At 48.5% G+C, this 13,681-nt stretch overlaps 1 protein-coding gene across 1 annotated transcript; it reads right to left on the bottom strand.

Moving 5' to 3' along the window:
* Positions 1–234: 234 nt before the first annotated feature.
* On the bottom strand, positions 235–13,468 carry LOC132324377 (TOG array regulator of axonemal microtubules protein 2-like). The gene is made up of 11 exons (XM_059840424.1): positions 13,372–13,468; positions 12,514–12,646; positions 10,782–10,887; positions 9,827–10,062; positions 8,155–8,307; positions 6,924–7,041; positions 5,861–5,964; positions 4,297–4,501; positions 2,901–3,117; positions 1,965–2,051; positions 235–574 (listed from the first exon to the last, which is right to left on the bottom strand). The coding sequence occupies exons 1-11, from the start codon at positions 13,466–13,468 to the stop codon at positions 339–341; spliced, it is 1,692 nt and encodes a 563-aa protein (XP_059696407.1). The 3' UTR covers positions 235–338.
* Positions 13,469–13,681: the final 213 nt, after the last annotated feature.

Below are 13,681 nucleotides of genomic sequence, written 5' to 3'. Positions count from 1 at the left end.
GCAGCAGCACAGCTCCTTGCAGGGGGCACATGCAGGGCACAAGTGTTCCCTGCCAGTGAGCGCAGCCTCTCTGGGCTGCCACAAGGCCCTTCCTCCCACCAGAGAGTAGCCCAGCTCCCCGCTTACCTCTGTGTGAGGCTGATCCATGCTTGATCTTCACCTAATCCTCAGTCTGGAGTTGCTTCAGGCCCCCCATGCCATGACTAGGAAGGGTGATGGAGAGAGTGGGGCAGATGCACACCCTTCCTTAGTCTTTGGTCATTTTTGGCACAGCTAAAACTCCCATCCGGAGGTGTCCAACTCAGAACTTGGTCAGCTTTCTGGAGAACATGAAACCTTCACCAGCCCAAAAGGCTGGAGAGGTTTTCCTGCACGTGTGGAGGCTTGCTCTCAGCACACTTGATCAGCTGGGTGCCCATCACCTCGCAGAGGGCACAGGCAAGCTTGGTGACCACAGCGCAGACGTTGGCGCTTCGGACAGGCAGCGCCTTGTTCTCCAGGCAGGACCAGAGCACGGGCAGGGCGTAGCGCTGGACCACTTCAGGGCTCCTGGCATAAACCCACTCCACAAGATCTGCCGGGACAGAGACACAGCTCCTTACTCATCAACCTCAATGCAAACAAGGATCTACCTCTGGTTTTGCTTCTTGGAAGCCTCTCTGGCCAAGATCAGTGAAATAGCACACAGAGCCCCATGAGCCAGAAATGGGCAAAGCAGCTGATCATCCTTGAAACAGAGCCACCAACCCCTCAGGACTAATTTCTCCAAACAGAGCCTTGTACCTGTGGCAGACTTGGTACCTTTACTAAATTATTTCACAATTTGTTTCTGCATGAACAATGAATAAAATGTCAAATTGCCTTTTATTTCCATTAAGAAATTGTCTAAACCCACACGGAAGATTTGGAAATGCATCCTACAAAGGCAGTTGAGAAATTTCTAATAAAAGGGATGATTCCATTTTTGTAACTTTGATGTCAGGGGCCAAAAGTCTCATCTGACTCTTCCCCTTGCTCCATGGCCCACAGCAAAGGGCAGTATTAGAACACACTTCAAAACTCCAGCCCACCAGAGATGGGTGCTGCTTGATAGCTGGATGAGAAACATCAGTGACGAGCTGGTGTCTTTGGCAGAGTGCTTTTGTGGCTTCCAACAAAGAGCTCTTTCAAACCTCCGTGTGTCTTAGAGAATTACCCAGGCCCCATTGCCCTGACATTTGAGCATCTCCACATTTTAATGGCATTTCCCTTCCCAATGTTAATGGCATTTTTTCTTACAATGTCCACTGAAATAGGGGCATAGAGAGAGAAAAAGGCTACACAGGGGACTGAAATTTAGCCAGAACACAAGTGTTTTCTCACATTGTCTCTGGAATCTGCTCTCTGCTCACTTTCTGAACTGAACTGTATCAAACACAGACAAAAATTTACTACCAACAAGCTCCTTGCATGGCAGATTTGGCTGAGAGATCAACACCTGAAATGCTCAGGAGACCAGTCTTATTTTCTGATCAGGCAAAATGTTATGTAGTATCCATTTATTACTCTCTGGTGGAAGAGACTTCATTTTCTCTATGCTGTTAATCCATTAGCAGTCATCAACTTTGAAAGAGCTCCTGAAAGTACCCAAAACCAATTCTGCTAAGCAGGAAATGGGTTCTGGTCCCCATTTTAAAATGGGACTTCATTTGAGTTTAAATGCAGTTAAAGACTTTGGTCACTACGGAACTTGAGAAGAGCCCCAGTGACAGCTCAGCCTCAGTGAGGCTTCTGCCCCCATCTCAGAGGCTGCACAGCTCTGCAGCAGCCAGGGAAAGCCTGCCAAATACACCTGCCTTGGCTATTGGGCAGGAGGGACAAGCTCAGCACCTCCTGATGTGGAGGAGCTACTCTGCTCTCTGTTCACAGGCATCCCCTGTAAATACTCCCTCAGAGACCTCTTGGCTTAGAAGGGGAGGCCATACCTGTGATACGCTCCGTGACCTCCAGCAGAGCTTGGCCACTCAGTTGGCTCCATTGGTGGCTGAGCTCTTTCATCATTGATACTTCATCTACAAGTGAAACACACATCTCTGCTCACTCTTCTGAGGACATAGGAGAAAGGAGAGTGGGGAGGGAAAGGGCAGGGGCAACCCCATTTTATACAATAAAGTCGATTTCGGCTGATTTTTGAATCCTTTTTTTCTTTCCTTCCAGCCTACTTGGCAGGGTTTAAAATTCCAAAAGAAAAGCTCTCCTTTCACATTTGTAAATCCAAAGCTGTCTGCTGTCCCAGGAGCGATGTTAAAACATTTCACATCAGGGACCTCAAGAGTTCAGTCACATGGAAGCAGTGAAAAGGTTTTGCATCCCAGAGCAAAAAGGGAAGAAGCCCATACTTGGGACACAGAAAGGCACTGACTCGGGCAGTTTGTGAGTTCACAGAGCAGCTGAAGTGGAGAAAGTGGAAACTGCCCCCTGAAGACCTGCCTCTTCAACACTCCATTTTTCAGGCATATTCCCCCAGTGCCTTGTGGAGCCTTCCAGGTGGCTGCTCTGCAGAAGCTCTGATGGGCCAGTGTCCCTTCATGCCAACAGCAAAGCTGTTCATTTGGGAAGTCAGACGGGGCCCAAGCAAACTCCAAAACCCCTTTGCCTCTGAATTGTAGCAAAGCTGTAGTCCAGGACTTGCTCTTCAGACCAGCAGCACAGAGCCCAGGGCTCCTGGGACTGTTGGGAAATGCTGCTGCACATTCCAGCCTGTTGGGGATGGTGCATAAGGACTGCACCTCCACAGCTTCTGGTGGGTGTCAGCTGGAGCGTTCCACAGACAGCAATAGCTCCCAAGGCACTCAACGCTCTCTTGTGTGGGAGAGACAGAGACACAGCTGAGGAGAGTCCATGCCAGGGCTCAGCCTTACCCAAATGAGCAACAGATTTGTCCAGTGCATTCACAGCTGCAGCACGAACCCCGGGATCCTTTGAGTTCAGGTTCTTTGTTATCCCTTCCACCAAACGGACCATCACCGGGTTCAGGGCATCTTCCAGGAGTCCAATGATTTCTGCCAGCACCTCCAGCGCCTTCTGCTTCACTTTCTTGTGGGTGTCATTTATTCTCAGGACAAAATAATCAAAAATCTGTGAAGGGAACAAACAACATGAAAGCTGGATTAAAATGTCCTTGTTTCAAGAGGGCATGCAGAAATGAGCACTCAGCAATATAAAAGATGAAAGGGATCTTTCCGTCAGGTCAGCCCTTGCCTGCACAGTTTCACCATTTTCCTGTGGGCCACTCACTGGAATAGTTGCGCAACCTGATGCTGCTTGAAAGATTTTCTCCTGTTTTTAAGAATTTTGGTTGGGGACAGAAAAGTTCCTATGGTATTTCTCTCCACCTAGAAATCATTAAATCAATTCCATTTATTAATTCAGAAGACTACCTTTGCTTTCAAAGTATGGAAGCTGATATTTACCATGCCCATTTTTCCATACAGTTGCCTCAAGTACTGAGGGCAGTTATGATTTTGCCAAAACTGTGGCGGGAGGAGATCTAACTTTTATTTTGTCTGTCTCAGAACCTGTGTCTGGAGATGGGCAGGCTCTGATCAACTCTTCCCGGATCCAGACCATTTCTCTAACTAACAGGTGGACTTCTGAAATGTAATGTGCTCTACAGCTCTCATTGGAGCAGGTTCAGTCCCTTGACAGCCACATCATCAGGTACCATTTTCTGGAAAAAGGGAAAAAGCAGCCACTGGGAGGAGAAAGGATAGATCTGTCCTTAGCTGTTTTCCTCCTTTTCCAAAGAGAAAAAAAGGCCCCTCAAGAAGGGTGAGCACTATTTTACCAAGAGGAACAGGGATGAGGATGGAAATGAGTAGCCAGAGTTGTGCCTGTGCAAGACAAGATGGAGTTTACAGAAGTATCCTTTTAAAAACATTTCATTTAAACCAACCCAGCCTGATACTTCTCTTCCCCATGAAAACCTATTTGCTGTCTAGAGAATAACTGCCATGCTTTCAATGGCTGGATTCCCTTCACTTCACCCAACTGGGAGTAGGAGACAGCAGCAGTTACACCAGCAGAAAATTCTGCCATCATCTGATGAACAGCAGCAATAGGCACCTGCCAGACAAATACAGCTGGGCTGAAAGAACTTGTCCTGAAGCTTGGACCTGAATTAAATTTGTCTGGGTAAGAGGGACCAGCCTGTCCCAAACAGCCAGGATGTAGTGCCAAGACACACTGAATTAACTTTACTTCTACAGGCTTGGGAAAGGAGCTAAATGAAAGGAGCAATGAAGATACCCCACTTACTTGGACAATGTTACTGGAGATCAGCTGGGGGCTGGTTTTGCACAGATCTAGGAGGAGTGCCACTCCTTCCATCCGTGCCTGAAACCCCTTGGCTTCCAGGAGATGGTAAAGCTTCTGGAGTGATTCCCTTCCTTCCACAGCTGCAGGTGATGTGACCTGGGCTTTAGGATGGTGGAGGAGGCGTCCACCAGGGGCAGACTTCACCCTGGAAAACAAAACCAAAGTAGGACCTTTGGCTGATAATACCTTCAGTTAATTGTGAGCCAAACATCTTGAGGAGCTTTCGTAATGATGTGATTTCAAGCTAGAAAATCATGAGGCTCTGAAGAACAACTTGGACCTCGTGACAATCATTATGGGAGACAATCTGCAAGTGACATTCTCATCACTGCTCACTCAGAAAAACCAAGGATGAGATGCATCTGATCTATCTTCAGATGCCTTCCAAGGCATGCTTTGTGGGGAAAGAGAGACACTACTTCCAAGTTTAAATGCCTGCTCATATGGGACGTGTGTGTCTTATAATAAGGAAACTCATCATTCTGGAGAAGTGTCTCTACACCAGGCATGACAATCTGGAAAAGCAGCTCAGATGCATCTGAACAGATGAACAGGGGCATAGCTGAAGGATCCAGAAAATCAGGAACAGAGATAGAAACAGAAGCCAGACATGCCAGAACTACACTCACATTTCATTTGCTTCCCTAGAGACTAGATGCACAGCTTAACAAACCCTCCGGGAATAATCCTCTTGGATCAACCTATCTCTTCCATGAGCACAGGAAGATGCTAGCCATGCTACTGAGGCATGTGGTCACTTTCCTGCCACTGCTGACCATGACAGAGCTAAATAAATTCCCTCTGTTATCAGAGGAGAACAGGTACAAGTAGCTCTGCCACTGGCATGAAGAGACAGCAAGGACCAAATTCCTCTCTTAAATGCTGATTGCAGCACAGGGGGAAATAAACCAAACATGCTGTCCAACAAGCAAACTCTATGAAGGACAGGAATAGCAAGACAAAAAGTCCACGTTGAGACACCTGTTGACCAAAACTGCTCAGGAATTGCCTTGCTACTTACTATTCAAACTTTGTACTGTTTCAGGATAAGAAAACCATGAATCAGCCAGGCCAAACCACATGGATGGGAACTGCTTGTTTGGGGAATGGCATCTTGCTTCTAGACTGGGACTTCTCATTAAAACACCCATCTAAAAAGGACTCCACTTGGATGAAAAAAAACCCTGGTTGGATTGACTTGTCTCAAGTCAGGCAGCAGAGACTTAGCCCTCTCCTAGCCTCCACAACACTGCCACTACCACTGCACTGGATCGTCTGAACTGCAACCAATGGGTGTCTCTTTGTCACCCAATTTTTGTGGAAAGCCCTGCAGAGAAGTTGTGTTCAACACAATGCAGAAGTTGACATTTTTAAATCCTAGAGCATTTGTAGGGAAAGGAAACAATCTCTGGCACTGGTCATCTCCAGCAGAAAGATTTGCCTGAGGAAGAGGCATGTAAAGTTTGTCGTGTGCTTGGTCACATCTGACAAAAGTGCTCAGTACCATTTGCTAGAAGGCAATGTGGCCGGGGGCTTCTTTGAGCCATCGTTCCTCTCCTTCACCGGCTCCTTGACAGATGGGTGTTCACCCTTCTGGTTTTCCATCCCCTACAAAGACATAGAGAAACCTCATGAATCTTTAGAAAATAAAATAGGAAATTCCCTCTTTAAAACACAAGTTAGAACCAGGATCACTGCTACCAAGGCTTAGGGAAACATTTCCTAATTTAAAACAAGAAAAAGACCAGAGATTCAGTGATGCCAACTCTTTGTTTTCAGTAGCCCAAGGCAGATTATGGGTGCGACCACACTGAGCAGCAGTCTAAATTCCCAAATTCATTAGTCTTGAGCATAAATGGGAATAATGCAAACTGACGGGCACTGAGTGGTCTTAAAGGAAGCAGCAGAACAAATTGGACTCTTTGGAGGTTGGCCCATTATGCTGGAAGTTGATTTGGTTCAACGCTTACTCTCCCTGCTCCTGCACCAAGGCACACTCCCTTCTGTAGTGTAGATAAAAAGAATAAAATCCCCCCCAAACAAACACATGATTTCCCATTGGATGGTGCTGAATTCACTAAGCTTCTTCCAGCTCCACAGGGCTTTACAGCAGGGCAGTATTCCCAAAAGACAGACAGCAATCGTAGTAACTAGGATTGACTTGGACATCTTTTCTATGTTTGGAAATTTCCTTGGTACTGCTACTTCCAGTCTCTTTTGGAAAGACTCTGTTATATTCAGAAGCACCATTCCCACTTAATTGCTTTACTCCGGGCAGAATAGGGAGAGTGTGGCTGGGGCATAAACTGAGTGTAAACCCATTTTCTCCTCTTTCCCTTTCTTCTTTGTGACCAATATTCAAAGTATTCAAAACCCCACTCTTTCCCTAATAATTGCAGTTCCTCTGTGGTCTGCAGATGAAGAGGCTGAGGATTAACAGCTCATTCCCAGAAGCAAAGTGATTCAGCAGAAGAGGAATGAGATAAAGACACATTGGGTATGTTTGATCTCATTTTAGCAGGCACAATACTTGCACAAAGGATATATTCCTCCTGCCAAGCACTTACTTTCTTCTTAATTCTTGTCAGGATATCTTCCAGGTCATGTGGGGAAAGAGATTGTTCCAAAATCTTTTTAAATTTTTGATTATTCACTAACATCTTCACCATCTCCTGTCCATAATGCCTAAGGAAGGAAAGAAGGAAAGAATAGAAAAGTGAACCAAGGAGGAGTGTTAACAGAAGAGGCTGATGCCTTGAACTCATCAGGTGCAATGCTTGCATGAGAAGGCACTACCTACTCAGCAAAGAGGGAGATTTACCTCACTTGACACTGCCCAGTGCTGCAGCTGAACACAAGAGGTAAGAGGAGAATGTGGGGCAAGAGAAAAATACCATTTCTCTCTGAAACTGGGGGTGTGCTTCTGTGGGATCAAAGGATCCCAGGGAACAAGCAAAACAAATCTGCTTTGTTGTCAGAGCCTATTAGCAGTGTCCTACTGCCATTGCACAGTAATTTACCTTTCTCACCTCATCCTTGCTTTTGTTTATTCTATACTGTATGTATGCACAGGGACAGCTAGTTGCTCTGGTGTTCTTGGCAGCTATTAATGGGAATTTCATCATCAAAGTAAGGGGATTTTAGTCGTTTGGGGTGATTTTGCCACTAGGAAACCACAGTTTTCTTCAAGAAGAAATTTGGAGGTCACTGAGCCACATAAAACAGCATTCTAGAAATCTGCAGAAGAGGTTTAGAAAGACTGAATATGTTGCCAGATACCTCTGAACTATTTCTAGGGAAGTCTTAAGTTAATGTGAACTAGATGTTTGGGATCCTTCAGTGATGAACATTAGCCAACATTTGGCTTTCTATTGCGCAACCTAAACTGTTGGACTGGCTAATCTGAGCACTCTTTTGATCTCAGTAAAGAATCCTTCAAGTCACAGCAAGGTGGCAATGCTCCTTCTTGCTGGCCAACCTCAGGTTACCCAGTACAGTCATTTCCCCAGGCAGCCCAGAGCAGTGGTCACAGCACCAAGCCTGACAGAGCTCAAGAAGCATTTGGACAATGCTCTCAGGCACATGGAGTGACTCTTGGGCTGTCCTGCACACAGTCAGGAGCTGCACTTGATGACCTGCATGGGTCCCTTCCAACTCAGCATATTCCATGATCTGATGACCCTTATCCACACAGAGAGGTCCCTTATTATTTCCTTGAGTTTCCACTCTTTTGTGGTTTTGCCTTTATAGCCCAACAAAAAACGGTTCTGGTTTTGGAGGTGAAATGAAGATCATTACCTGGTGTCCTTGTGACAGTCCTGAGCCAGTGTCCCTGCCACCTGTGCCAGCCTCTCAGCCCTGGGGGTGCCCGCGAGCTTGGTGACTCCCATTTTCTCCACCAAGGACAGGAGGAGTTCGGCCGCACACTTCCGCGCCTGGGTGTAGCGGCTCCTGGGAAGGAGAGAGCAAACCCTGGGGCACAGGGACAAGGAGCAGCAGCAGCACAGGCCTTGGCCAGAGCGTGCTCCCTGGCCTTGCTGGGGGAAGGAGCCTGGGTTCTCCCTGCAGCTTCAGACACCTGCAGAAGGTTCTGTCCTCAGATAAACACTAAGTTAGCATTGTACAGAAGGACTGCCTGCATGGAAGAGGGAAGAATTCAGTCTCCCTGCACTATCTGTTACTCCATTTCTTTCCCAAAATTTCATTGGAGAAAAACTAAAGTAATAGATCACATATGAATTATTTAGAAATCAGGGACAATTCATGCTGACCCATTAGAGGATACCCAGTACACAGAGCTGCAGCACCATGAGGCTCTTTCCACCCATTCATCCCCAAATCTGCAGACCTCTGGGAAAAAACAAATGCAGGGAAAACATGCTGTGGGGCATGAAGTTGCAGAATATCCAGCAATGCAGCCTGTTTCTTCTGTGAGCCTTGGCAAGGGATACATCTGAGTGTTTTACCCTATTGCAAAGCTGAGGAAAGGGTGCCAGTCAGTTTAGCCAGGTTGTCCTGTTCTAGAGACTGTCTCTTGGGGACTATCAGGCCCAGCACCAACACTTAGGGCAGCATTTGCTTCAGCTTCCCATGGCACTCGACCTGTGAAGGTGCCTGGAAAGTGATTCATCATCTCAAGGCTAACATGAAACATCAGGTTGAATAGAACATAGAGCTCTAAGGCCAGGACACTCAAACAAGATTCCCTTTGGCAGGAGCTGCACCTGCTGTGCAGGCTGTGCCATACCCAGCACACTCTCCCCCATGTGCTCCACACCCCAGCAAGGACCCTCCTTATTTCTCAGGTTAATGGCATCATGAAGATATGTGGTTTTCCCCAGGGCCTCTGTGCTTAGCGCTGCAAAATATGCAACAGCACTCACAGCTGCAATTGCAATTGTCCCTCTTCCCACAAAAGCACAAGGCTCTATCCTTAGCCCTTGCAGGCACTTCCACTTCCCCTCCATTCACCACATCAAGGAAACTCTGACAGAGAACTCCAGGAAGCAGCAGGAAGCTGCATCAGAGGAGCTTTAGTTTGGATATCAGGAAAATGTTTTTCACCCAGAGGGTGCTTGGGCCCTGCAACAGGTTCCCCAGGGCAGTGGTCACAGCACCAAGCCTGACAGAGTTGAAGAAGCATTTGGACAACAATCTCAGGTATACGGTGTGTGACCCTTGGGCTGTTCTGTGCAAAGCCAAGAGCTGGAATTGATGGTCCTGATGGGCCCCTTCCAACTCCCCATATTCTACAGTTCTGTGATTCTGTGACCTAATGGGCTGCAGGAGGGCAGAAACAGGTGACAAGAGGAAAGCAATGAGGTTGATCAGAGAATTAAGTCACTGAATCCCCAGAAGATACAGGATACAGAACCCTTCCCTCCCAGCATTCCCATTCTCTCTCTCATCCCTTCCCTCACCCACACACTGGAAGGTGAAGAACATCACTAAAAGAAGAAGAAGAACTTACTTGACTCCCTTGTCCATGAGAACAGTCATTGCTCGTGCAGGAGTCATGTTCTCTACCATCATCCCCAGGCTCTGACAGGCTGCCTTCTGAATAAACTCTGGGGAGTTCTGCACCATGTGGAAAAGGACCACAGCAACCTCATCCGCCTCAGAGTCCATGTCCTTCTTCAAGATGGCAAAGAGCTCTCCCAGAGTGACAACTGCAGAACAGGACACCTTGGACCGGAGGTTGGTCACCTGGGGAAGTCATGAGGGGAAACATAAGAATCACCTTGAAAAGAAAACCGGAAAACTCCCAGGAAATCACAGCATGTCCTGCTGTGTATAGAGGAACATAAAAGCACAGAAAGAGCAGAAGAAAGGCACTTACTCTGGCATCAATTTCTGGCCTCACACCTGCTTACTGCAGGCATAAAGAAAATGTTTCACTGAAGTGTTCTACTTAACCCTTCTATAATGTCAATTGCTTTGATTTTAGGCCCTTTGATTTGAAAAACAAAGAAGCAAAATAAAGTAAGGGATGCTTTCAAACCATAAAGGCACAAGTCATAAAAATAAAACAGTCAAGTGCTCCTGTTCAAAAAAGCAACTCCTGTACCTTAAGCATTCAGACAGGAAACAGAAAACACAGGCTCAGATCTACAGCCTCATTTGCAGTGTTCAATTACAGCTTGGGCAGAGATTGGGACTCTGCCATATAATGTCATTAGTGTCTCAGTTTCTGCCTTGTATTATAATGGCACCACACTCAAAGACAAGTGCCAGACACCTGACCTACCAGTAAATACAGCTGCATGTACACACAGATCCTACAGATGGCTGACAGACATTAGAAATAGAAGGTCTAAAACCAGAAATGAAGGCAGTGCCTGAGCACACATGGAGATGAACAAGCACATAGCTACTCTACAAGCCGTGTATGAAGTATGGGGGACAATTCAGAGCAATGTTCTCACCTCGCTGGTAACTGCCAAGCAAATCTCATGAAGTCTGGAAAGCAGGACTTCTGGATGGGACTCAGCCAGGCGTGGGATGTTGAAGAGTCCCTTCTCCTTCAGTTCCCTGAAAGGCAAGTACCAAAAGGATTGATTTTTCTCTCTACCCAAGAACTAGGCAGCACCCTCTGAAATGACCAGGCAGGCAGCTCAGTCAAACCATGGGAGGTGCTTTTCAAGGAGTATTTAATCAAATCACGGAACACATTGCCACAGGATGCTCTGGCTGTCAAAAGCATACACAAATCCATGAGGCAAAGAGAGGGCTTTCAGAGTCTTCATTTGTGTCCTTTCTGAAAATCTCTGGCACATGAAGTGCCTCTGTCACTGCTAGAAGCTGTGAGGCCGGGTCATGCTGCTGTTTCTTGTCACCTCCCTTTACCTGTCCTTGAGACACAGTCCCATTGGGCTGTTACTGGGGCATTTTCCTTCTTTGTCAGCCCCAGCAGGCAGTTCAGCACTGAGAGTCTGCCCTGCCACGCTGGAGCTGAGTTTCCACTCTACAGTCCAGGTTTGTGTGTCACCCACTCCACTCCACCTCACACATTCCCCAAAACCACAGCAGGATGTCCCAGAAGATTCTACCCCTGGGCAAGAACTGTTGAAACTCTGGCTCTTCCCAGAACACTCCTTCCTAAAACAACCCCCACAACAGCAACATGTTATCTAAAAGGTGCAAACAACTCCATCTCTCAGCACGTGCTTTGTGCAGGCCCTCAGGCTCAGGAAGGTGTGTGAGGCATCAGGGCTGCAGCACAGGGCTGGCGACTGATCCCACGGGCACCCCCGAGTGTCATCAGGACCCCCCACACCTGCAGAAGCTCTCTGCACCTCACAGGGCACCAAAGAGATATGGGGAAGAGAAAGCAGAAGAGACAGGGCAAAGCAAAGGAGATGCATTGTGGCCAATTGTTCACGCTTATCCCTGTGAGAATGAAGCATCCATCAGTGAGTGGATGCAAACCCAGACATCAAAAAGACAACCAATATCAGCAACATTTGTAGGGTTATCACCTCTGGGCCTCCTTCTGTCTCTGTAGAATTTTGGGACCCATTGTGAGTATTGACAAAACATCTCAGGCCTATATGAAGCAGTGAGAAGGAAAAGTTGAATTCCAAAAGTGCAAGATTACTCGAGGATTTTATTTCTTTTTCCTTCTCTTCTGCCACAAGCCCTTCAGGAGTAAAGGCAGGCTGAGGGACTTGAAAGCACAACTCAGTCCATTTCTCAGAAAGAGGAGCTCCCTGGAGCTGCTTCTGGGGCTCACATGCAGGAGTCCCTGCCATTGCTGTCAGCAGTGGGAGCAGAGAGGAATCTTACTCAGTCCCCCTGGGCCAGCGGCCCAAGGCACCCAAATCTCTACACTCAAAACTGCTGCCATCCTGCCTCTGCCTTCAGCCAGCAAATCATCTCATCCCACAGCTTTCTCTCTTCCCTCAGCATTTCCTTTGCAGCTCCATGGAGCAGCAGGCAAAGGGAGGAAACAGCACAGACCTGCTGCAGCTGCAGCACTGCTGCAGAGCAAGGCCAAGAAAAGGCTGCTCTCCCATCTTGATGCTCTCCCTGCTCTGCAGTGGTTTCCCCAGTGCCCTTTGGCCCTCTGGGCTCTCGGCGCTCCGAGGCACGAGCAAGACACGCTTCTGAGCGACCTTAACGCTAAGAGGGACACCGAGGGAACGGGGCCTTCCTTACCAGTCGTCGCTGCCCAGCATGGAGAGTGCCTCCTGCAAGGACTGCGGTGGGTCTGAAAAGGCTCTGTCCTTCTGCCCGTGCCCACGGAGCGGCTCCTCTCGTCGCTTGGCCCCAGTGGCCGTCTGCGAGGTCACTGTAAGGAGAGGGTCGGCCGTGGGCGCTGCAGCCCCGGGCAAGGCACCCCGCCATGGCGCGGCCTGCAGCCCCATCTCCCAGCCAGGGTTCCGTGTGGCACATCCTGCCCCTGGCTCAGAGACTTCCCTGCTGGCTGGCTCCTGGGGCTCCTTGCTTGCTCCCAGCCTCCCCCAGCTGGGCACAGCTCCAGGCTGAACCTGACAATTGCCCCCACAGCGCCAGCTCCCAAGTGCCACAGGTGCCACAGCCAGCGGCAGGTTCCTGAGGCCGCAGAGCTCCCGCTCCCTGCCAGACAGTGCCGACAGCAGGACTGGCTGGCCCAGGAGGGAACCCCTCAGGGGCCTCTCTTCTCAGCGCCCTGATTTCCCCCAGCCCTGAGGACAGGGGCACTCTGCAGCTCCCTGAGGAAAGACCTGCAGCTGCCTCGCGACAGCACCAAGCCAAGCCTGAACAAGCCAGCCCTGCTGGGCCCAGCTCAGTCCCCACAGAGCACCGACTAGGGACCAGCCATACCTGACCCTTCACACCTGACCTCTGTTTCCATTGACTTCAATATTCTAGACTATCCACTTTTGGGGTAACTCAAAAGTAGATTTGCTGTTCATTCTCAAGACAGGCTATGGACCCAAGATCCCAGCTGTGCTGGCTGAGGCAAGAGACAGTTTGTGCTCCTTGTGCAAGGACAAACCCCAGCAGGAAAAAGCTGCCATGGAGCAGGCTTACCTGAGGAGCTGCGTGGGAAGCTGCCATCCCCCTGGAGGGTGGGTGTACTGGGCAGTAAGGGCACGTTGTCCTGCTTCCTGAGGACCTTTTTCTTCATGGCACTACCAGGGTGTTTCTTCTGCACACTAGGAGCTGTGCCAGCGACAGGTGGTAGGCTAAAGGCTGCAGGGACAAAAGAGGAGCTTGTAAGTGGAGGCAGCTGGAGAGGCTGGCGATCGAAAGGGCCAGAAAACTTGCTGGAGCTGGGCAACATCTCTTTGTTATCCCAAAGAACATTGAGTATAACAATGGCACGCTAACATGGGACAGT

The sequence above is a fragment of the Haemorhous mexicanus genome, chromosome 3, assembly GCF_027477595.1.
Source record: "Haemorhous mexicanus isolate bHaeMex1 chromosome 3, bHaeMex1.pri, whole genome shotgun sequence".
Taxonomy (NCBI): Eukaryota; Metazoa; Chordata; class Aves; order Passeriformes; family Fringillidae; genus Haemorhous; species Haemorhous mexicanus.
Note: the sequence above shows the minus strand (reverse complement) of the source record. Positions and strands in the feature narration are given on the sequence as shown.